The sequence below is a fragment of the Falco punctatus genome, assembly GCF_963210335.1.
Source record: "Falco punctatus genome assembly, chromosome: 1".
Classification (NCBI taxonomy): domain Eukaryota; kingdom Metazoa; phylum Chordata; class Aves; order Falconiformes; family Falconidae; genus Falco; species Falco punctatus.
Genome location: NC_137580.1, coordinates 17,386,380 through 17,410,386, shown reverse-complemented (window position 1 = coordinate 17,410,386; position 24,007 = coordinate 17,386,380). Strand labels below are relative to the sequence as shown.

Below are 24,007 nucleotides of genomic sequence, written 5' to 3'. Positions count from 1 at the left end.
TGAGTAGCAAGGGGTTTGCCTGTCTTGTTTTCCAACTCCTTTTGGGGTGCCTGCATGATTACCAAAGGGGGGGGGGGGGATCACAATCTGGGAGAACTTTGGGTTCCTCCCTACAAATTCTTCCCTTCCAGCCTTTGAGGACCTCAGGAATGCATTGAAATTGCAAGCAGTAGTTACCACCTGCAGGCAAGAGAACAAAATTATGCTTTTGGAAACATTTACAGGCAGCTTGCCCTCTACTCTAGCAACAGTAAAACAAAGTTGGTGCCTCCCCACATGTAAACTGCTTTGGGTATCTGAACACATCAATGTTACGGTAACTGCTGAGATGTGCAGAATCCTTAAGTTCATTGTGTAGAGAAGAAATAGGAGATAGACTTGACCTTGACATTTACTTACGTGTGTGTGATAGGAGACTTCAGCAGCAAAACGAGGACTCCTGTGACAGAAGAAATATTTGTAACTCCTGAGAGAGAGAGCATGAACATGCCCAGGTTCTGGTGCAGAGACGATGCTTTTTTGCCCCTTGGGGAGCCAGTACAGGCTCATGGCGTGCTAGTCTGTTGCTGTACAAGGATCAGACTTCTTCCACCCCACCGTACTGTCTTAGCATGCTACGTAATCTTCGTTGATGAGCATTCCTCTCACAAACTGCATCTTTGTTGTCTGTAGATGGCAGCCAATAATACTGACTTCCGTTGCAAAATGTCCTGAGATTAGTTGGAAATCACAGTAAAATGCCTAGGTTGTGCATTACCATTTTATCATTCATTAGGTAATGACAGGGTTTAGCAGATTGAGCGTGTCAAATGTTCAAAAATGAAATGGGAAGTTGGTTTGTTTTGGCAGGCGCAAACCAAGTCTTTTTCAGGGTCTGCTGCTTGAAAATGTGTTTGCCTTGGCTGATATTTATCTTCTGGTTGTCTTTCAGACTGCTCCAGGAAGACCTGCAGCTCAGTGATAGTGAAGAGAGTGGTGACGACCAAGTCAGTTTTAGATATTTTATACACTAGGCACACAGACATCCCTTTAAATCATCATGACTTGTGTTCTTCCAAGATCCTAAAGCTAACTTTCCCCTCCCCCCTTTTTGTTTTTGTGAACGAAACAGGTTGTTGAAAAGCCACCTTCTTCACTTGCTCCTCCAAGGTACAGGTTTGTTCCCCAATTTGCTAGCTAGACCAAATAAGGAGGGAAAATGAAACTACTTTTTCGTTATGGGGTAGATGGGTAAGGGTTCCTGGTTTTTCTTGTAGATACAGGCTTTGGTTTCTAGCTATCTGAAGCTACTGTTGAAAATTTGCTTTAGTTGTGTGGGGTTTTATGGAAAGCTCCAATTAGAAGTGAATAATCCAGGCATGCTGGATTTTGCGTATGAACTAGAACTGTATTTCCCCAGCTGTTCTCTTCTTCTCTTCCCTTCCACCAGTGTATATATAGACCACACTAGAGCTAATGGCATTTTTCAGTTGTTGTAGTAGTGATGGATGAGGCACAAGTCCCATTTTAGTTCAGAAGGAAGCCCAAAATGGCCAAGTGGGTGAAGAACAGAAAAGGCTTAGGTAGACTCATGGAAGCTGTTTCAGCTCCTCCTGATAAGGCAGCTGATTGTAAGCAGTTCCTGCCAGTTATTGTTAGGTAGAAGCAATATTCAAGGTAGACTGAATGGCTGCGTGCCAGCATTAGAGGAAGAAAGGTGGAGAAGGCCGGAGTTTTTCCTATAGGAAAGCACTGACTTACATTTTGGCCTGGATTTCTGTATTCTTCATGCACAGGGTAATGGTCTACAAAGTCAGACTTGCAGAAGGGCACGCCCATTCTTGGCATGACCTGCATCTCTGCAGACTCTTGAAATAGTGTTCTCATGGTATCAGTCTGGATCAGCAAGGAGCTTGTCTCAAAATCATACCAATGTGTTGATACTGACAAGGGAAACCAGTTTTCAAAATAATAATAAAAAAATAACATTTTGATTTCATACGCCCATTTCAAAACAAAAAGAAGCTGTGCATAAAAGTTATGACTCTCCCTCAATTCCATCCACTCCCACTGTCAGTGCTGGAGACATCCCATTTTTGAGTGGGAGAAACTGTTGCAAAAAATGCTGCTGCTTGCTGTGGCTATTAACAAAATGCTTACAGCACCTTGACCAAGTAACACAGAGGGAGAAGTGAAAACTTAAGAGGGAGAATACAAAAAAGAGAAGCCATCCTGAAATGTATATTTCTGTCTTTGTTAGCCCATATTGGCAATTTTTCTTTTGAGGCTTGGGGCTTTCATAAAAGCACTTGCCAGTTTTGGTTGGTTTTTAAACTGTGGTTTGGCTAAATGCAGCTTCATACTGTAGCAGTGAGGTCCTACTTACATATTTGACTGGGTTGAAATTGAAGGTTTTATTGCTTTCAGAGGTTTTTTCTATTCCAGTGCCGTATCGTTTGAGTATGGCTATGCGTTCCCTTGGCCTTCTCCCCTCTCTTCTCAGTGCCAAAACATGGGGTTTCAGTTTTATTTTTGAATCCTGCCATGTCAATGTAATAAGTAAGTAACCTCACCCATGCTGCTTTCTAATTTTATCTCATGGTGGCCTTGCAGTGCCCTACAGTCCCAGCCTGAGAGTGTGGCATCAGCACATTCCAGCAGCTCGGAGTCAGGGAGCACCAGTGACTCAGACAGCTCTTCAGACTCAGAGACGGATAGCAGCTCGAGTGACAGTGAAGCAAACGACCCTCCGAGAGCGTCAGCGCCTGAGGTGAATGCACGTAAAATGTAGAGGCTGCTTAATACAGCCTCTTGCCTCAGACTCTTCGCTGTTTGAATGAAGTCAGGACAGGAGACCTGAAATAGCATCATCGTTCAGGTGTCCCCTTGACGTTGTTGCCGTGTCATCAGACCTTTCTTGCCCTTTGCTTTCCTTCTAGAGTTTGTTACTTAAACAACCCTTAGTAACAACATAATTAGGCTTCTATGTGTCTAACCTTGAAGCGTTCTCCCTTCTCCTTTGACATCATTGCCTAGCGGTCCTGGAGGAATTAGTGCCTTCACTGGTGAGACACAAGCAAGGTGCAGATGAGAAGTGTGGCTTGTCTGGCGTGTTTCAGGCCGCTTCTGCCCGTGCAGCTTTTCTGGGTGCCGAGCCTATGGGCTGCCTCAGGGTGAGACTGGTTTCCTGATATGTTAAGAGGAGCCGCTGCTTCCCTGCAGCTCTTGTGCATGAGTGACCATTCAGCTTCTCCTAGATCGCAGCTGAAGTGAACAGACCTGGAGGAAGGGCTGGAATGTGCTTAGACTTGCTTCTGTTGAATTTGGCTCAGATAGTGCTGTACTGGCATTTCTGAGACTTTCGTTGGAAAAAGCAAACAAACAGAACTTGGTGCCTTAAAGTCTCATAATTGAGACCATGCATTTTAAAAAAAATCTTCTGCAGAAATGCTCGTGTCCCATAGTTTCCAACAGTTCCTCCAGCTTGCAAAACATTCTCAGGCCAGAGGGAAGTGCATGGTTGTAGCCTGCAGACCACAGTCGATGTAAACCAATCCGCTGACAGTTTTGAGGTGCTCTCATAAAGTCCAGAAACCTTGTAATTTATTTCTCCTCACCTCCCCCGGCCCTAGCTTTCCTTTCTTTTACATTAGAAGCACATGAACAGGGAGAGTCTTATGTGCAGAAAACAACCTTGGAGAAGGCATATCTTTTTGTTCACATCTAATATACTTTATCCTCCATCAGTTCAGTTACAGACTTTGCCCTCTGCAATGTGGGTGTCTTTGGAAGGAAACAGATACTATACTTCTCCTCTTTTAGCAGATCCTGCCTGGTTTGTCCTGAAAATACTAGACTGTAAGATCCTTGTTGCTTTAGTGAAGTGCTAGCTATTTGCCGTTGACCCTTTTATTCTTTTTTTATTCTAGCAAACAGTTCATCTGTGATGCTCAAGGAGCAAGTTAGTACACATGGCTGTTGGTTTGTAATCAGTTCTTCACATGAAAAGCACAGACTTTAAGACCTACAGGCAATAGTTCCTTCTGTTCTTAAAACAGGAAATTCTCTTACTATCCTTTGTGTTTGGAAAACTTAATAAAAACCTGTCTGATAGTGTAGATCACAAGCGAGATAACCAATGGTAGAAGTGCTAGAAAAGGAGCAGAGTATGCCACTGTCTGATAGCTACCTACATTATAACCCAAAGTTTACTCAGTCTTTTGGCCATGTTTTTCTAGTGTTTGACCAAAAAAACGCTGCTCTTCAGTGGCTAGTAAGTGAAAATTCTAATGAAAACAAAGCAGTTTTGTGTTATCTGAAAAGTATAGTGGAATTTGTGGATTAATTTTACTTACAAACCTGTGGTAAAACCAAACTCTGTTGCAGACATGTCTTGTTTATCCATGTGTTCTACAGTGAGTTGGGTCTGGATAGAGATAAAATCACAGCAAAAGGGATTCTTTATTTAGTCTTGGAAAACCTCTCATGTACTAGGCTTTCTCTTTTGATGGAAGAGTTGTGGCTCTTCTCAGAAGTGAGAGTTGTGATCAGGGAGAGTTGGCGAGAGCGGGTGTGTAGCTGTACTCTGATGGTGCCCAGATAATGAGCGACATGTTTGAGTGATGCCGAGACATATGTGGTATTCTCAGAATGGGCCTCAGAGAATCACGTCCCCGATATGCAGCTTGCAAGCTCTGTTGTCTGTCTTAGGGTTAGCTGGGTTTGCTTTTAATTTGTCAGACTACTGTGAAATTAGGCAGCGCTTATAGCAGTCTCATTAGGTTATCTGACCATGGCTCCAGAGGCCTTCAGACCTTGGTTGTTGCTCATGCCTTGCTTGACCCAGAGGGAAGTGAGTGTTGGCTTGTGTAGGCAGGGGACTCTGAAGAGGCTGGACTTCGTGCTAGCCATACAGGTTTTTTTTCGGTAAATGCTTTTCTTTTGGTTAAACCACAGCCTACCTGTCAGACTTCAAGGAGATGTGATAGCTGGCGTGGCTTGTTGGTTTTGAAAGCAAGTAACTTTGTGTGTGTGCAAGTAACTTCCCAAAAGCGTTGCGAAGACAGCACCTAATCCATTGTTACTACTCCTGCTATCTGTACGCATTGTGTCTGATTGTGCAACAATGTTGATTAGCGGCAAAGGAAGATGAAGCTTTTGTGTAGACTGGTCTCTTGCTACTAAGTGACAGGTAGGGCTAGCAGAGATCCAGGAGTGCTGTGCAACACGTTTGACTGGCGCTGTGCAAAAATGAGGTCTGTGTTTCTGAAGTAAGTGTTGATGTGCGCAAGCCAAAATGTCTCCACTGTCTCATGGTCTTTCACTTTCAGGCTGTTTTAACAGTAAGGGGAAATTTTATTTGGTTCTGGTAAGCTGTGCTAGGGTAGAAATAGCCCATAAAAGCATCAGTTTTGCATCCTTCCTTTCTCTTTTTGTCTGCAGCCTGACCCACCAACATCTAATAAATGGCAGCTCGACAACTGGCTGACCAAGGTGAACCCACCAGCAGTGCCAACAGAGAGCCTCGGGAAAGATACCCAAGGGGATGGACGTGAGGAGGGCAAGGAGCAGGGGCAGGGCACCAGCAGCAACTCCTTCCACCAGCAGGCTGAGCTGAGGGAGCCTCATCAGGAGAGCTCCAGCCAGGAGGCCAACGCTCCTCAGGACACTGATCTTCCAACCAAACACAGCTGCCAGAAGTCTCCAGTGTGTTCCGAGGAGCCCCCACCCAGGCAGACTGTGGGTATCAAAAAGCCTGGTAAGGCCCCAGTGTACAAGGAGCCCAAGGGAGGCCTGAAGGTGGAGAGTGACCCTGGTCCTTTTGAGGTCAGAGACCAGTCTTCCAGAGACAAGCCAAAAGTCAAAACGAAAGGGAGGCCACAATCCTGTGACAGAAGAGGCCTGAAGCCAGCACTGGAAGAGTCCCCTGAGAACAGAAAGCACAAGCGCTCCCACCAGTCCGATGCCAAACCCTTCTTGGACCCCAAGCTCATGAGAGATGCTTTGTTTGGCAGCACACAGGAGCTTCTCGCTCTCAGTCCCCTTCCTCAAGTCCAGGACATGACTCCCACCAGGACTAGTGACCACAGGCCTGCTGCTGTGGCCGGAGATGATTTTCACAAGGAGAAACTTCCCGTGCTTGCCAGGGAGCCCTCGCCAGTGCAGGACTCCTCCAGCCATCAGTCCCTCATGGTGAAAATAAAACTCCCTCTCCTGTCACGAGTCCCTGAGAAAGGCAGTCACCAGAAGAAAGCAGAGGCCAAGAAACACCCTGATGCCAAGAAGCAGAACTTGGAGAGGAAAACCACGGACCCTCCGGACAAGTCTATTCAAAAGAGGAAGGTGAGTGGTGGAGGTGAAGGTGGGTTTGTGCAGGGGCCAAGGTGGGTGGTTGGAAAACCTACGCAGAGTTCATTTCTGCTTCATAGGTTGGGAGGATGAGCCGTTAGGCTTCCGTAAAGGTTTTGTCAAACTTCTAGAGGGAATACGTATCAGAGCTGCCCACAGATGTTTCTTGTTGGTCACAAATCCCCTGCTGAGCAAAGGAAAAGCCCTGTAAGCTGTTTAACAAATGCTTTCGTGTGTTAAAACATTTTTTGCTGTGTTGTCTTGAAATACCAGTTTTCTCAGGCAGCAAAGCCCCAGCCCTCCGCTGTCGGAGGGGCGCTCGGCAGCAGGCTGTCGGCATGTGCTTGGCCAGCCCCCCTGTAGCAGAGCTTTGCAGGCCTACGGTGTCCCCTCCCCCTGCAACCCCTCTAAAAGCAGCAGGACACCTGAAGCACGCACCCCCAGGCTGTGCAGTCATCAGCACTATCCATTGAATGTCAGTTGTGGGGGAGCACCTTGCCTGCAGTTTGTGACGGTGCCCAGAGGGAGAACCGACGCAGGCTGTCCTGGTCTGTGGTTTTCGGTTTTGTCCGTGTTCAGGTCTTCCGCTGCCTTTAGCCGTGTGACCTCAGCCTGAGTAGTGAACTCTTTCCCCACGTGGAATCAATTATTTCCACCAAATGGTTGTGATTGCTTGCTCATACAGAGGGACAAGTTCTGCAGGTGTGGACTGTGTTACTGCTGGGGTGATGGCAGGAGCCTCGTGTCTTTTGCTTTTCCGTAAGTGTAGGCTTTGAACTGAACTGGGTGGTTTGCCAATAGTAACAAATGTCACTAAACCCTTCTTTGTATCTAGCACTTGGATAAATACGTAAAAAACTTCTTTGGTTTTCCCTGGAGCTGCTGTGGTGCTAACAATGGTGCTAATGCTTAAAGGATGCTTCTGTCCGGTAAGGGGCTTTCCAGAGACACCTTTGCGGAGTCCTTTAGTTATAATAGTTGCTTTCCCTTGAATTGCAAGACAGCCCTTTATTTAACTGAGATGGTAGTTGCTCACAAGTGTTTTTTGGAAAGCTGACTCTCAAAGGGAACTGTGAATATGCTTCCAGCCACTGGTTCAGCTGCATAAAGGGTTGGCTTGCAGGCCTTACGGTGAATGGGCACTCGCTGTGGGTATTTCAGTGCTTGTGTACCTTTTTGGTGCTTCCCAGAGAGCAGATGGCTTAGCATGTGTGCGTGAATAACCTTGGTTCACACATGGGTTTTTCTGAACTTCCCATAGTTGTGGGGGAGAATGGAGAAGAGCAGGGAAATGGTGAAGAAACTTGAGAGACCCTGGCAGCACCCCCCCACCACCACCCTTGCAGAGAAAGTGGGAGAAAGGTAAAACAGGCAGTAAATCTGTCCTCCTCCTGTTGTCTCAGTGACCCAAGAGAGGAGCTATTTGATGTTAGACATGTCTTCCCTTGCAGTCTGACTGTCTTACTGCAGGAAAACCCATCTCGGAGCTTCCCTGCCTGTATTGTGTCAGTGTGTGTAAGTGTCCTTGGAGGCTGGGCCTTCACTGCAGCCAGGCAGGTCAGGTACAGCTGTGGGACATCATCTGTGGCCACATGGAGCTCAACCTGAGAAACAGTTTAAGGACACTGGTCTAGTGGAAGGTGTCCCTGCCGATGGCAGGGGGCTCTGTACCTTTAAGGTTCCATAGAACCTAAACCGTTCCATGATACAATCTAGGTTCCGGAACTTTGTGTCTAGGTTCTGGAACTTTGCCTCTAGGCTCCAGAACTTTCCGGAGCTTTGTCTCTAGGTTCCAGAACTTTCTAGAGCTTTGTCTTTAGGTTCCGGAGCTTTGTCTCTAGGTTTGGAACTTTCCAGAGATTTGTCTCTAGGTTCCGGAGTTTTGTCTCTAGGTTCCGGAGCTTTCCGGAGTTTTGTCTCTAGGTTCCGGAGCTTTGTCTCTAGGTCCGGAACTCTCTGGAACTTTGTCTCTAGAGTCCCAAGCTTTGCCATGAGCGCACTGTCAGAGGTAAACTCTGTGCCGAGCGCAGCCTGCTGAGCTCTCTCACAGCGACGTGAATCTAGAGGTAGTCTTGAGAGAGAGAGAGAGAGAAAGTCCTGGAATGGTTTTGGCTATGACCAGGCACACTATGGATAATGCTGACTGATAAGTGCCGTTTCCTTTACGTTTTCTTCGCTTGCAGCACATCACTCTGAAGTTTTTCATTCGGGTGAGCTGATGATTTGCACACTTTGTGTTGTAAGGTCTATGGAGTAAAATTAAAAACTAGTATTTATTGCCTCTCTGCCTTAATGGTTCTTGTTCTTCTAGAAGACAATGGCAGTGATTTTTAACTGACTGTTTAAAATTTCGTCTGTATCAAAATCTTGTTAATAAAACCCCTGCACATCTGGGGAATCTAAGCGATGTAATGCTCCTGTGAATGCAGTTATTTCCTTCCTTTTGGTAAGGTGTATCACAAAACACAATCACTTGTAGTTCATGACTTTGCCAGGAGGAATCTGAATATATTTCTGTAAAATCGGGGGGGGGGGGGGGGGGGGGGGGACACGACACGACAGGGGGGGACACAACATCCAGAAGAGGCACATTGTTTTATTTTCAGCAATGGAAGCATCTTAATTTTGATTACTATTAGACACTTTACTAATATTACAAGAAGTTTAGCAGTTCCATCCCTGCCACTACAAAACAGTTGATCTACACAAACAAAAGTAGATAAAATGTTGTTTTAGGATACTTGTCAGTGAGCCTGAAATCTATATCCGCTGTGCTCTGAGTTTCCACTTTGTCGGTTCCAGTATCTTATCTTTTCTTTTTTTAATCAGAATTGATCAAACTTAGCTGTGTTGGTCTGTACTTTACCTGAACTTTCAAAACCTGAGCAATTTTTTTTTTCTTCCTGTTAGAAAGAAATGGAGAAGGAGATTGATAGGAAGAAAATGAAATTGGAAAACAAGAAAAAATCATTGCAGTCTTCAGCTAACAAAGACTCCAATAAAATGAAGTGAGTATACAGTGGTGGGATGGCAGAAAGATGCATAAAACTGAGTCTTTCGTAAGAAGCTTAAAGCGAGGAACTGTGTCTCCTGTCTTTATACCCATAAGTTTGCTTATAATGTGCCTTCTGAAGCTTAAACCGCTGCAGATTTGTCTTTACATCCTGGAGCCAACCACATGGCTATGGGAGTGTAATTTATTCAGCTTTTTATTTGTTGCAGATGTGATGTGATACTTGGATGTCACCTATCTGTTGCTCCCTTCTTAATGTTGAAGATTATGGTTCTAATCATTCAAGCATAAGCTGGTGTTTCCGTGGCTGATTGTCTCCCGTACTTGGTTTGCACTGCTGCAAAACCATTGATTGTTGTGGCATTTGTCCTGATTACTAACATTGAGATGGAAATGAGGACTTCACCATTTTAAATGCGAACTTGTCCATCCTGCAGCTACTATTGCTGCATGCTCTGATCCACATATTGTATGTAGCTCAAAAAAAATCTCTTTATGCCATGTGAAGTTTAATTGCCAGTTGTGCCTGTACTGCTTCTTCTAAGCTGGTAGGCAACCGCTTGCACTGCTGTCTTTCAGACTAGATGGAGGAAATACGTTTGTGCAGAAAAATTGTATGTTGTTTAAGTTGCAGACAGTATGGTAGACTGCCTGCATGCTGGGAGGCAGGGGTCATTTCCCCTTCTCCAAACTAGAGTGGTAGTAATTTGTCAGCAGATGGTCGTCCTAGACGATCTGGGAGGTGATGGCTGTTGTGTGGGGAGTAGTGTGTGCTTGTTCTGCACGATAGTTTAGGTGTTTCAGGGGATGGCAAGAGAACTTGCCGTCTAGTTGAAAAAGTCCCTTCTCATGCAGGGGGGTTGGACTAGATAATCTTTAAAGGGCTTTTCTAACCCAAACTGTTACATGATTCCATTCTATGATTTTAGGTGAGTAAGGCTTGCGAGTTCATGTATCATTTCTTTCTGCTTTCGTAAGAAGTGGAACTAGCCTTAAAATGCTTTTAAAAAGGGAGTTGGACCAAATGGTCTTTGAAGGTCCCTTCCAGCCCAAACCGTTCTATGATTCTATGAACTTCTTTTTGTTTGCCCATGTCTTCCTCATTCTAGGTTCTGCTGCCATACTTACTTTGGGGAAGTTTGGCTCTCACTGCATGGGAAGCAGCAGAAAGCTTCCTGTCAGATGCACGATACTTCCCATGCGTGTAAGGCTCTTGATCTTTGTGAGGTGAGAAGGTGATGTAAACGTGTTTTGCACATGGAGAAGCTGAGGTGCAGACAAGTTGAGTTGCTTGCTCAGGCTCCTGCTGCAAACAGGTGAAATAGTTTAAAATGTTGCCTGGAGGCTGTGGCTCTCATTCCCATGACTGAGCAAGCACGTCCACAGCAGACAGAGTTCAGGCAGCCTCTTGGGAAAGGATATTGGGATAAGTGTAACTGCATGTCTGTAACTTTGACTTGGTGATCATTGCTGTTTTCTTAATTGGACAGATACTGATGAAAGAAGTGTTAATGCTGAGACTGTCAGCTCCTACAGCTGCTTTTGCTGACACCATTTAGAGGTTTTGAGTAGCGCTGGGGCACACAGAACCTGTGCTAGGTGGGACCTGTCTTCTCCCAGCTGAGAACGCCAAGGTGGATGTTGTAGAGCTTTATTTTCTCACCTTGCTGTGCAAGGCGGATGAAGCGGGATGCTCCAGAAGAATGTGGATATGCCGCTCGCCCTTTCTCTAACCAAACTAAGATGTTGCAGTGCCAACAGGCTTTTCACTGTGACTGACCTGAATTTGTATAGGGGTGAAATGTGCAAAGCTCAGTCCAGAAAAGAGATTTGTATACATAGGTGGTAAGGGTTAGGGAACATTTCCCTTCTCCGCTAAAATCATCGTGTTGTCTTTGTCTTTTTTTGTATGTGATCTAACGGACATGCAGCCAGCGTACCTTTGGAATCATGACACTCTCTGGCATTTCAAGTGGCCTTTATGGCCAGGAATTCCTCATTTATTCCAGCATAGCATTTGCAGTGCTTCTGGTAGATCTGCCTGAAATTTACCCCCATAATTTTCATACTAGTGTACCACCAGCATTTTGGCTAGGACTTTGCTAGAGCAAATGTTGCCAAGAGCATGGCTTCAGATGGGCCATGTTCCTGAGAAGGGGAGGTTTGTGCATCAGCCACAGGCTACTGCATTCAGTTCCTGCTTGTGGCTTGAATTTGAGGCATTGACTTGGATTGGTATGTAGTGTTGAGGTTTGTCCTGACAATATGAGTTGGTTGGGTTTGGTTTTTTTTTTCTGCAGAGAAAACTTTGACGTAGTCTTAAAGCACTGAGACATTGGGGCTAACATTTGTTTGGGTGAAGGGATATTTTGGCTGTGGTAGTAATGGAAGGGCTTTAATTCTGGGGTTCATTACTCCCTTTTTCTCAGTGAAAATAAACACCCCTGTTAACCGTGTTCCGGCTCTCAGAGTGGGAAGGATAGGATGTATTCTTGGGAGAGAGGTCTCTGGATCAGGTCAGGGGAGCATCAGCTGGGGAGCATGTGTGCAGTAAGTAGGGACTGTACCATGGGAAAAGTGGGCTGGAGGAAAAGGAAGAGCACTGTCCTATGTGCAGCAGAATGAAGCAGGATGTGCAGCATCACACTTTCACTTCTCACTGGGTTTTAACTTAATTTCCTCCTCTTCTGACGTTGCAGTCCATGAGTTGGGATTCACCGTTCAGTGTTTTCTTGGAAAATTTTGAGAGGCTGAATAAAAATGATGTAAATGAGCAATAGTGAAACAAGATTCAGAGCTTTTTGGTGCTGCTTATTGCTGCTGGAGTTCTCTGGTAATCCTAACTTCAGGTGATCAAAAATCTGATATGCCACTGTATTATTAAATATGATGGTCTCTGCCATTTAAAAGCACGGCATTTTAAGTCTCTCTCACTTGAACCCTCTCAACTTTGTAAGTGTTGTCTAGTTGAGCTGGCAAGTCTTAAAGGAACAACTCAGTTTAATTCTGTCAAAGCACGTACAGGATCAAGTGTCAGGGTATCTCTGACCATGGAAGATATCTTCTACCATAATGGGGAGAGAGAAGCAGTGCTACAGTTCATTTGCCTTGTTGGGCAATTTGCTGCAGGGATTTTAGTCTCTGTAATTACCCTTCTCCCTCTTTCAGTGAAAAGGGGCTGTGTTGGAGGGCTGCCTTCTCTGCAGCATCTGGACATTCTGGTTGCAAGCCTTTACTCCACGGGCAAGTCCTGAGGCTCATTCCTACCTGAAAAGCATTTCTATGTTGTTGGCAGCCAAAGATATATCTAATGGACAATGAAATACCTGATATTTCATTTTGCTTTTGGTGGATTCTTCATCTTAAAAAGTAACCTCACACTTCCAGAGGAATTTAAACAGAATTGGCACATGATGTAACTGTTTTTAAAAAATCCCTGTGTTACATGTATACTGTATTTATCCCAATTGCTGAATTTGCTTCTCACCTCCAGAGCATCAAAAGCTGCATTTGAAACCCAGAAGAAAGATCCGCTACATCCACCACTGCCACGCACATCTTCTGCACATTCTGCACCAGTGTCAACCAAAAAGCCCCAAAAGAGACCCAGAAGTGAGAGTAATGCCATGGATAACACTGACAGGAACAAGAGCGACCACAAGGATCCTTTGTTCTCCAAGCACCAGAAAGTGGAGTCGTCGAATGGTATCAAAGTAGGTATCCATTATAACTGGTGGGATGTTTCCTGTGACCCGTGGGTACTGTGTGATTCTCTTTAGAAACATGCTTTGAGGATATTAAAAAGGAAGGAGGATAAACCAGCCACCAGAGAAAGCTCTTTGAAGCATTTTTGCCCCTTTAATGGCTGTGACTGTATGTTGCTAACCCAAAAGCCTGTGTTGTAACTTCTCTGATGATTATCCATCATTCGTTTTCATCTTACCAGTGAAACATAGTGACAAGGGGTGACCATGTGAAAAGCAAAGGCAAGAGAATCATGGTTATGGTAGTGTTTCTGATGTAGGCAACTGCAAGTACAATAGTGGTATAAAAATCAGTGTGTTCACAAAAAGAAAGAGTGGATTGTTTAAAAATAAGAAACAAAACCACCTGTGTGTTTGACTGCAACCTGGGTTAAGGTTTTATAGCTTGCTTACAAAATTGCTAATGATCCTTGCAGCTGGATCTTTGAATTTTTGCATTATAAAATTCAGTTACATTGCTATTTACTGGTTGGTGGCTGGGTGTGTGTGGTCTAGGATGTTGTCATGTGTGTGTTAAGCCAGGCTTCGCATGGTGTGTTAGCTGGTTTCTAACTGCTTGCTCTTTCCTGCTGATGTCAGTAGTAATAGAGAATCAGCAATTGCTGTGTGCTTAAGCTGGAAATAAGTGTGAATGGATATTAGCCATTTGTGCCTTGGCTAGTGTCCATGACAAATGTGCTGCTTGCAGCTTTACTGATACCTTAGCCATTGTGCAAGGTAACCTACTAAATTTCTCCATGCTTGGAAGAAGTTTGAATGGTATTAAGTCTTACTAGCAGTCAGGTAAGGAGCCAAGTTTCCATTTCTGTTATTGTAGGAGGTGCTGATGAAAAAGGTAAGAAGAGGGGGAGAGCCCGAAGAATAGACTATGCCATGGACAAACAAGCATTTATTTTTTTTCTTGATACTTAGGGAAGCCAGGCTTTGGAATTGGTCTAGACATATCTCTCTAACCAACTTTATCTCTGTGGTTTTTCAGGAATCTGCAGGGAATGTCAGAAATAGATTCGCAGTGCCTTCTTTGCCAAATGCCTTCAAGCCAAGGAGACCTCGACTCAAGTTTGACAAGTAAGTTTTTTGTTTCACACCCCATGCCTGTACTTCCTGAAGTCACCCCACCCTGGCTTCTGCTGCTTAGTAAGCACTTTGGGAAAGAGAGAGAGAGAGGGAGAGATGTCTGAGACCTGCTCTGTACTGCCTTCTCATGTCTGGGACCCACCCACCACAAAGCAAAGGTCTCATCACAACAGTTCTTGGTGTGAGGGAAGCTACTCTGGAAATAACGTACGTTTAACTCTTGAGAGGACGTGTCTCTTGTACCTGCCTACAAGTGATGGGTTTTGATTTGTCTGATTCTTGTTAAGTGGCATACTCCTCTGTGACAAGGTGCTGGGCAGGCAACTGACTTTTTCTTGAGAGGGCATGATTCTCTGCTTGCTCATTTTGTTAGTGCACAGGTGTCTCTGTGCCATTTGTATGGTGAATAGATTATCCCAGTGCACAGAAACGCGTGTGGTCCAACTTTATCGTCATTTATATGTTGATTGAGACCGAGGTCTGTAGAAGCCTTGGTGACCATCTCTCTTGCAAGCCAATAACTGGAACGCAAGCTCTTTTGGTCTGAGATGTGTGTGATACTGCAGAGTTTACTGTATATTTTAATCAAAACGTGTTTGTGGTATTGTACTTGAGGAATGATAGGAGATCACGTAACTACTATTTTAGCAGGGGAGCGAAGAAGTAAATTTGGCCACATAGTAGCCCAACCTTCAGTGTCTTTCATTCAAAATGTAGGTTTTCAATCTTACTCTAATACACGGTTTTTTAAAGAAATCATTTTATCTGTTCATTCAGCTGTTTTTGAATGTACAGACAACATTCTCTTAGAAACTATTATAGTTGTAATCTGTGTTTGATAAGGCTGTAACAGGCTTACCAAAAAAGGATGTTTGGACTCATAGCATCCTCTAGATGTGAAGGTTAAACTGATAATTAACCTACCCTTTTTCTCTGTTTTCTGTTTCTTCTCTCTCAGTCCCCAATCCAGACAGCATCCAGTGGAGTATTACATGGACGAGGCCAAGAGGCTGAAGCACAAAGCTGATAAAATGGTAAGTCCTGGCCCTGTGCTAGAAATGCCAACCAGCTCTTGCATTTGGACCCGATACCTGCATGCATGTGAGTAAGATTTGCGGGCTAACATTACATCCGTACTCCGTACCTGGAGTATGTTCAGTTCATGTGGGGAGGCTGTCTTTATTTGCCAAATGTTCAGACATTGCATTTTGTTAGAAACACATCTAGAGAATGTGCCTAGAGGATAGGATTCAGATCCTACATCCTCTGAGGTTAGCAGGCCTGTTTGCTTTGCAGAACTATCACAAAGTCCTTGGAAGGCAGATGGAACAGTTTTAAGACAGTTTACTCTGCAATGTCAGGATCTGACAGTAATTGTATTGCTGGTGAACGAGACTTGGAAGTGTCCTATGCAATGTAACTGGCTTTTTCTGCTATGTGCTGTTTAACAGCATGCATGGGTGAACACAGTTTTTTGCTAATTATATATGGCTCAGTCAGATAATGTATATTTGCTACTTGTCGTTTACCTGTGAAAATAAATGAGGGAATACTGCGGTGGGAAGGCCCCATCTGCCTCTCACAAGGCAGGCCTCCAAGACCAGACAGTAATATCCAAAAAATGTGAAGATAATGGTTTCCTTGAGTAACTTATTGAACAAGAGGAAGAAATACAAATAGCCAGAGCACACAAAGCTGATGACTGGGACCACATGAGAGGTTCTGCAGAGGACCCTTTAATTATCACCCAGAGGCCTGACTTGCATCTCTTTCTTTCTTCAAATCCTGCCTAACTAGGGAGAAAAAAGGTATTCAGGTACACTGGAGAGAAGTAGTTTTTGTCGTAGTCTAAAAATGAGAATTTTCTTCCCAATAGACCAGCAAGACTGCAAGGGCCTATCAGTACCTAGATGCTGCCCTTTCCTTCATTGCATATGGGATTGCCTTGGAATCGGATGCAACAGCACCAAAATCAGCTTACAGCATAGTCAGCGACACCATAGAGCTCATCAAGTAAGCATTTTTCAAAGTGTGATGATTAGGCATTGCGTCTGGAGGGGAAGAGTTAATTGCATTGCTCGTTTGCAACTGTGGCAGCTCTGGATTCCCACCATGGAGCAGAGTTTGGGTTGCTGTACAAGCACAAGACAGACCATCCATAGGCACCAAAGACATCCTTTGAAATGTTTCAGCATTGCTTATCAGAAGAAGTAGGCACCATGTCCTCCTCAGCATTTGAGCCTCGCAGCTGAGGTACGCCGGAGGACACTGGTTATGACAGTTAAGGACGTGAAGGAAGTTTTATTTTATCCAGATCTAAAAAAAGTTACTTTTGTGTGTGAGCTCAGGAGTATTTCAGTTAAAAAAAGCAAAGCAACAGTTTAGTGCGTGGAAGAACGCTTTGTACCCCAAAAGTCTTGCAGCTCGATTGAAGGCAGATTTTCCTGGCTTGTCCCATGTGCCTTTCTACCAGTATGCGTTATTGGGGTTTCTTTCAGCAACTGGTCCCCATTTAGTTTCACAGCCATAGTAGGTAGTATGACACATACGGGCAGCGCAACCCAAGGAACCATGTATTGGATAGAAGAGAAACAGGTATCAGTTTATTCATATTGAAATTACAGGTTATGTGCGTGTTTTTGAAAACTGATTTGATGTAGAGCTGAAACAGCTGTCTGTGGTTTTTTTGTGGTAGGCTTCAAACTTTTTGCATTACATTGTTTGCTTTCTGGTCTTGACGGACTGTAGTTCTAAGATGCTGTTGAGGCTTTGTTTTCAAAAAGGCGATTTGCTTGTTCGCTTTTTGTGAAAAGAAATGTGTCCCCTAAGATGTCTGTCCTGTCCAGAAACACTTGAATTACTTCACCTTCAGTAGTGGTGGCGCCTTTTCTGAGCCCCAGGACTGTAGGTGGGCCCCCAGGGGGCATCTACTTGTAGAGGTCTTGCCCTTTAATCAGTCAGGGTAAGAGGAGAGTGAGTCACTTAAGGAAGCCACATCTGTTCCCACTGCGTGGAAAACAAGGCATTTGGAGACACAGTCCTCTGCTCAAGATCATACAAAGCACTTGGTGCCAGGACTAAGAACTTAGGGCAGATTTCCTGACTTTGGGGACCAGTGTTTGAGATAACAGCATGCACTGGTTTTTCATAAACAGTAGGACTTCAGTGCACCGATGGCTGACAGGATTCTTTTATTTAAACAAAAAAAATGTTTATTTTGTTTCCTTAGATTCACCATGACATTGAAATTCGTTGTGGAAGCCACAGCAACTTCATATGACAAAATCTTTGCCGTGTTATGGTGCGTAACTTTTTCTGTGCCGCCTTATTCTGTTTTTAGACTTAATAGAGTGAAAAACCCATTACTTTCAGGGGCAAAGGAGTTAAGTGGGAATCAAAGAGTTCTGCAAGGGGAAAAAAAAAAGCACAATATAAAAGCCAGAGTGAACCTGGAACATCTCTAAAGTGAGCTGGGACATCACAAAGGGACCACACATGGAAGGCACAGGCTCTAAAATTTGATCTGCTGGTAACCTGAGAGTGCATAAGGGCTTTCACCTAAGGTGAAAGAATGCGATTTGGCTGCCTGTGTTTGAGCCGTGTAACTGAAGCTGTAGCTGAACATAGCCGAGGCACTTTGGGATGGGGGCTTACTCAGCCTGTGGCACCTCTTTAAGAGGCTGGGCACCTGTTTATATAGAAGACCAGCCATAGCCCTTCCTTGGTGGGTTGGTTTTTTTTTTTTTCCCCTTGCAATTTTTTTACACTTTTTTTTTTTTTTTTTTAAGATGAGCAGAAGAGGGAGAAATTCTGAGCTTTCTTGACTTTGCAGTCCAGCTGAGGTGTGCCTGCCTCTGTCCCACAAGGCTGATGACTGCTGGGCAGGCCAGCAGGCACAGACACTGACACTTGTGTGTGTTTCTGTTCACAGCCTGCGCTGCCAGGCCATTCTGCACATGGCACTGTTCCGTTACAAAAAAGAGATTGTACTGAAGGACTGCAAGATCCTGAATGAATACTTCAAGGTAGGGCACATGTATTACTAAGCTGCCAGCTGGGTGGCTGTGATGATTACTGATGTTGGCTGAATAGCTCAGACTTAACAAGAGTTCTGTTCCTTGTTGCAGACTTCTTCCAAATTAACGCAAGCACCTTGTTCATATGCTGCAAGGTAAGATTTGAAAATATATTTGCTGTAATGTGTCTATAAGGGCATGAGTGAAAACAGTAGCCAACGTGTTTGAGTTGCAAGCTGCTTTTGAGAGTGCTTCACCACACACACTTTCTTGCCACCTGAAAACGTACTGTTAGGGGGCATCAGTATGGTTTTGGTTTCTCTTGCCTGTCTTTTCTTGTAGGAAAGAGTGGGGCTTTTTGTTAGGTGGCCCAGAGTTGCTGTGTATCAGGCAGAGCAGTTCTCCACCAGAGGAGCAAGGAAGATGTCATCATTTGCTGTTTCAGAGTCCCTGTTGTTTTCATCTTTGTTCTGTTAGAGGTCCCTTGAGACTTAACGGGATACCATCCCCAGCTCCCTGGCCACTGTCCAGTAGGATTATGCCTTCACCCTGCAGTAGCATAACTTTGAGGTGACACTTCAGTATTTTCTCTTTAGCTCAGTTGCCAATTAAGAAAAATAAACTCATTTTCTAATTTATGAGTTACTGAGTATTTTGTCCTTTCTGTGTATCTGCTGCAGTGTTGCTGTGTATGTGGCAGCAAAAGTAAAAGGCAAGCTGTCGTTTAAGTGTTTGATGACCCAGGGCCCAGCAGACTCTGCCTGTGTTTTAATTACAATGAGTAAAAAAAAGTTTGTCCTGTGGTAATTGCATTTGGCAGATAGTTACCCAGCTCCACATCTGTCCCTTTTAAACTCTGCGGTTGAGAGAGGTTTATTTGGTCTTCAGTAGTGATGCTGAAATTCCAGTTATTTTTCTGCTGCCTTGCACATTACAGTTTATGGGGAGCTAAATGGGTCTCCCAAGAGCGGTGGTGGAAGCCCTCCACACCAGTGACTAAAATTAGGTTGGTTGAAGTGGTGGGGGTGAAGTGATATGATGAAGCCAGCCTGTGTCTGGGAGGTGGGCAGCTGACCGCATTTAGCTTCCCTAGGACTATAAATAAGCGTGTGTAGGCTGACCTGGCTGCTTTGACTAGCCGTCAGAAAGCTCCAGCCCCCACAGGTGGAGAGCTTCAGTGTGCCTGAAATGGAAGTCATTAGGAAAAAGTATCTAGATAATCTGGTGAAGGCTTTCACAAGTAGGTTTAGATTTTGAAAGGTGGACGGGTGTCCCTTTCTGATGTCTGGTCCCACATTTTCTTTTGTTTAGGGGAGTCCTAGAGTCACAAATTCCTTCAAGTGCAAGGCCAAGGTTTTTGAAGTTAAGTTACTTGTTACGTAGCTGAACACAACTTGATTTTTCAACACTTTGCTCCTGCAGGCCTGGATGATACCAGCTAGCTCCTGGCATAAGACTGTCTTGTGGCAAGGCTTGTAACTCTGAAGTTAAACAAATGTTCGTGACTGTGTTTCTTTCTCCTGCAGAAGCACAGGCATGCCTTCTCCTCCTCCAATGCCTTCCCCTGCCAGTTCTATGAGTTCTCAGCCTGGATCGAAAGTTAGCAACCACAGTGGCAACAGCACTGGCTCTTCAGTCACTGTCCCCTCTTACGTCCCAAGCACCACTTATTCCTACGTCAACATCACTTCCTGTGTCCTCTATGCCTATAATATTTGGGAACAGGCTGATGAACTGGCCAGGAAGAATAAGGGTAAGGTTTTGTCCTCTGTCTTTTCTGTTTCATGTGTTGTGGTTGTATGTATGCAAATCCTAACGCTTAGTGTAGCAAATGCCATACCTAAAGATCATAGCATTAAATATGTTGAAATAGACATCTTTCATATTGACAGATTACTGGCAGAGGTCCTTGATGGTGATATATTGATGAGTGTTCCAATTAAAAGGTTGTCTTGGCATCCTCAAACATCTAAGAGCTTAGGGATGAGGGTATCAAGTACAGGAAACCAGCCAGCTTGCTTCATAATAACACAAGAAGCATGTTTTTTTTCCCCTTTGGGGTGCTTAGTTTTTCTGAGTTGGTTCACCTTCGTTAAAAGCAGCTTTTTGGCCTGTAGCCTTGTGTTTCAGTTTTTGTCAAACTTCCAGGTAGTTTTGTCTTGAAAAGGGTGGAACTGCCTACTCTCCTAACTGAGAAGCTGAGCAGCACTTGAATTGGAGTCCTTGCTGGGCACTGGTCATGTATTTGCCAGTAACATTTCCTAAAATTGCTGCTACTTTTTTTTTTATTTTACAGTTTTGCTGTTAAAAATGTTGTATTGTCCTGTGGTACAAGCAGTGGTGAATAAGCAAAAGCCCTAGAGTGGGTCCGGTTCAGTCTGCGACCTGCCAATCCCACATGGCATTTGCAGTGTCATTTTTCATAAAACTCAAGTTTTGTGAGTTACTGTGGCAAAGGGATGTATTGGCACAATCTGTCAGCAAACTTTTAAAAGAAAATAAGCACGATATGCCTGGCTGAATTGTTGGAGGGCTGTAAAAATACTCATGCTGAGCCAGCTGCTGAAATTCAAAAGGCTTTGCAAGTCACCTTTGAATAGAGCAACTCCAGTTGTTGGCTGTCCTCTGAGCAAATCTGTGCTCGCAGCAGCAATTCATGTGTAGTGTTTTGGATTATATCCTCAAAAGGCTGATAAAAGACTGTCACGTAGAAGGAGCGGTGGATGCTGCTGGTAAGCCACAGGAGTAAGTCATGGAGGAAAGCCTGTGGGAGGGCAGCCTGAGCAGAATCTTCCATCAGTCAAGACTAAATGCAAAACCTGCTCTGTGTTGCCGTTTTAATGTAGGGAAATGATGACTGGGGTAGTAAATACTCCCAGGGGAGTGGATCTGTGCAGGAGGACGGTAAATACTCATGTAGGGTTGGCAGTTGTTGTCACTTTCCAGGACAGTGGAGGAGTTTTAGAACTGGAACTTGTTGACGTTCAGTGTAAGATAGAGATGCAAAGAGGTACGGAAGAGGAGTACTTAAAACTAAAAAAAAAAAGGCCACACCCTTGATTTTTGTATGCAATTCACAGGACATAAGAAGAAAAAGAAAAAGCAGTGGCCTTCAGCTATCGAGTTCCCTTAAACAAGGAAGTCTGAAGCTAGTGAAAAGCAGTTAGTTGTAACTGATGTCCAGGTCACTTGTGCAGAGCTGAAGTGCTTTCTGGTGGGTCCCTAACCAGGTGCTTCCAGGGCAGGACCCAGCTCCTTGCCCTAATTCAGAGCAGCACCATGGATCATGAGGCTGTAACAGGTTGTCTTCTAGCCTCTTATCTTCCACAGCGAGGACAAGCTGAGGTTGCATGTGAAGTCACTCATGAGGTACATACGAAGTTACTCTCCTTTCACACAGTGCTGTGGTCACAGATCAGATTATCTTCTGTTTGCTCAGGCAGGGGCTTTGGACTCTTTGTCTCTACTTACAGCTCTTCTGTTTCCCGTGGAGGGAATGGATACCTGTTTTGTAAACAAAAGCAGGAGAATCAAGGGAAGTGTGTTCTCTGCTTCTGAATTAGGAAGTATTAGCATGAAAGTGTTGTGCACTCTTGCTTCTGAAGAGTTCCTTGCACAGCCAAGCAGAAGTTTTCAGCCTCCGGGTTCAATTTGTGTGTGTAATAATTTAAAAAAAAAAAAAAAAAAAAGAGCTGAGAACAACCAGTTTCTGCAAAGGTACTTGTCAACACAATTGAGGTTGGAGGGACTGGGACGAGCCCATGTCGCTGGAAGGCAAGTCATGCAAGAATGTCTAGGAAAGGTTACTGGAAAGGAATAGGTGCGATAATTTCCCATCGCTTGCTGTCACCTGCACGGAAGATTGCCAGCACAGAGCAGGGTGCCTGCCAGCACCTCCCAGTGGGTTCAGATACGCTGCAAGAGCCATCTCCTGCCTGTGTGGGAGGAGGAATGCGGTGCCTAAGTTGGTGGCAGGCTAGGAGGACTCTGTTAAATTCACCTGACGTGCCCAGCCGTAAGCAACCCAAATCAAAGCTGTATAGCCTGGCAAGCTGTACACATTTTTAAATCTATTCAAGTTGAGAAATGATGTCTTCAGAGCTGGAGGACGGATGAAGGAAAGGGACCAGCCTGATGACAGCTGTGTGTGTTTCCAGGCATTGCTCAGAAAGATACTCAGATTTGGCCTGTTTAAAATCTGGGGGAAGCACACGGCAGGGTCTGGGGTGTGAACACCCAAACTTTCCCCATGTACCATGGAGTCTCGATGTCATTTTAAAGCAAGCGCTTGAGGAGGTGGTTCAGTGTGTGTACGCATGTGTGAGTACTTTTTCTTTTCGTGTGCTGCCTAGTATGCTTGTTAACACCTCCTAGCCTTCAATATTGCTGAGCTCTCCGCGTTAGCAATGTGTTTAACGGGACTTGCCAACTGACAGTGCACTGCTGTCGTTGCTCCTCGCTGTCAGACATGCCTGTTGCTTGAAACCAACAAATGTTTTCTCTTTCCCTCCCCTTTTTTCCAGAGTTTTTTGCTGAACTCAGCTCAGTGACCTGCACTCTGACACTGAGCAGTCACATGACCGAACTGATACACTACGTTAGACAGGGTTTACACTGGCTGAGACTGGAAACAACTGCGCCTTCAACTGGTGCTTCAGGTGATTAAGTACCTTTAACTTTTTTGCACTTTCGAAACCTCATAAACAGTTACATTTGTTGAATTTGTTGGATACAAAGCACCTGCAAGGGAAAATAAAAGGTGGAAGGGATCTGGTTACACTGGAAAGACTTTAAACTGTGTTTTCAGGGTAGCGTTTTGCTGCCTTGAAAAAGAAGAGATGGAGGAAAGCCTCAGCATTGATGGCACCTTCCTTTAAAACAACGAAGTGCAATGAATTGTCTGAATGGCCTAATGTATTGATGGTCTATAAACATTTCTATTATGAATAACCAGCAGGACACTAATCACACGTGAAGAAGTGCCGACAAGAAGGAAATCTGCCTCCAGAAGTTATTATGCAACATCCCACAGTCTGCAACAGTTGTGTTCCCGGAAGATGTGTTTTTTTGCAAGCACAGATGCAATCTTTGGTGTCTTTGTTCCTGAGATGGCAAGTAGCAACCCCATAGGATCGAACAATGTTCTGTTACAATAAAAACAAAAAAGTTGTCTGCCTTGCCTGCTTTCCAACCTCACCCTCTTGCATTTGTCCACCAGCTGCTGTCCTGAGAATAGAGAGAAGCCACTGCATTCAGTGCTGCAAGTTCACTTTCTAAGCCATCGCTGCTTTGGTCCTCTTCCTTGCCATGCGCTCATGCACACACATGTCCTTAGCACTTGAACTGTGTTCCTTGTGGTTTTGTTTGGTTTAAGCCTTGTAAGTGTAAGCCAAACACAGTTGGGGTGGCAAAGTGACCAGGTGTGGCTGGAAACAGCTCTGCCTCTCTTCTGTGGTGGAGGAACATCCCTCCCCTGAGGGCTGAGTGTGTGGTTGCTTTTTGTCATTTTGGTGGGTGGAGGTGGACAGCTGTGTCACTGTGGTGTTACTGTGATTGCTTGGACCTTGTTCTGAGAGCTGACATGGGACTGAGTGGTTGAATGCGGAATATAAGACAAATTTTGCATTTGGATATTTGCCTGCAACTGTTGCTGTTCTCACTGAATATCTAAGAGCAGGATTCGGTACCAAAGCAAAGCATCCTTCATGTGGGAGGTGTCTTACGGGCTCTTTCTCAACCAAACTACAGGATGGGCCCAGCAACTTGGAAACCTGTCAAGGGAACACAGAAGGGAATAATTAGCTATTTGC

The 24,007-nt window shown here is 44.6% G+C and overlaps 1 protein-coding gene across 6 annotated transcripts in view; it reads left to right on the top strand.

The window, feature by feature from the left end:
* AFF1 (ALF transcription elongation factor 1) overlaps positions 1 to 23,372 on the top strand; it is a 121,460-nt gene extending 98,088 nt beyond the window's left edge. For 4 of the 6 annotated variants that reach the window (XM_080409389.1, XM_080409388.1, XM_080409387.1 and 1 more), the window contains 15 exons: positions 932 to 986; positions 1,112 to 1,149; positions 2,593 to 2,749; positions 5,422 to 6,321; positions 9,238 to 9,335; positions 12,834 to 13,053; positions 14,084 to 14,172; positions 15,140 to 15,215; positions 16,058 to 16,194; positions 17,411 to 17,482; positions 18,113 to 18,206; positions 18,309 to 18,352; positions 19,724 to 19,950; positions 22,721 to 22,855; positions 23,152 to 23,372. In XM_080409389.1, coding sequence (XP_080265515.1) covers positions 932 to 986; positions 1,112 to 1,149; positions 2,593 to 2,749; positions 5,422 to 6,321; positions 9,238 to 9,335; positions 12,834 to 13,053; positions 14,084 to 14,172; positions 15,140 to 15,215; positions 16,058 to 16,194; positions 17,411 to 17,482; positions 18,113 to 18,206; positions 18,309 to 18,352; positions 19,724 to 19,950; positions 22,721 to 22,855; positions 23,152 to 23,162 — 2,353 coding nt within the window. In that variant the 3' untranslated portion in view covers positions 23,163 to 23,372. The remainder of the gene's footprint in view (positions 1 to 931; positions 987 to 1,111; positions 1,150 to 2,592; positions 2,750 to 5,421; positions 6,322 to 9,237; positions 9,336 to 12,833; positions 13,054 to 14,083; positions 14,173 to 15,139; positions 15,216 to 16,057; positions 16,195 to 17,410; positions 17,483 to 18,112; positions 18,207 to 18,308; positions 18,353 to 19,723; positions 19,951 to 22,720; positions 22,856 to 23,151) is intronic. The other 2 variants (XM_080409390.1, XM_080409392.1) reach the window with 2 other exon arrangements.
* The last annotated feature ends 635 nt before the right edge of the window (positions 23,373 to 24,007 follow it).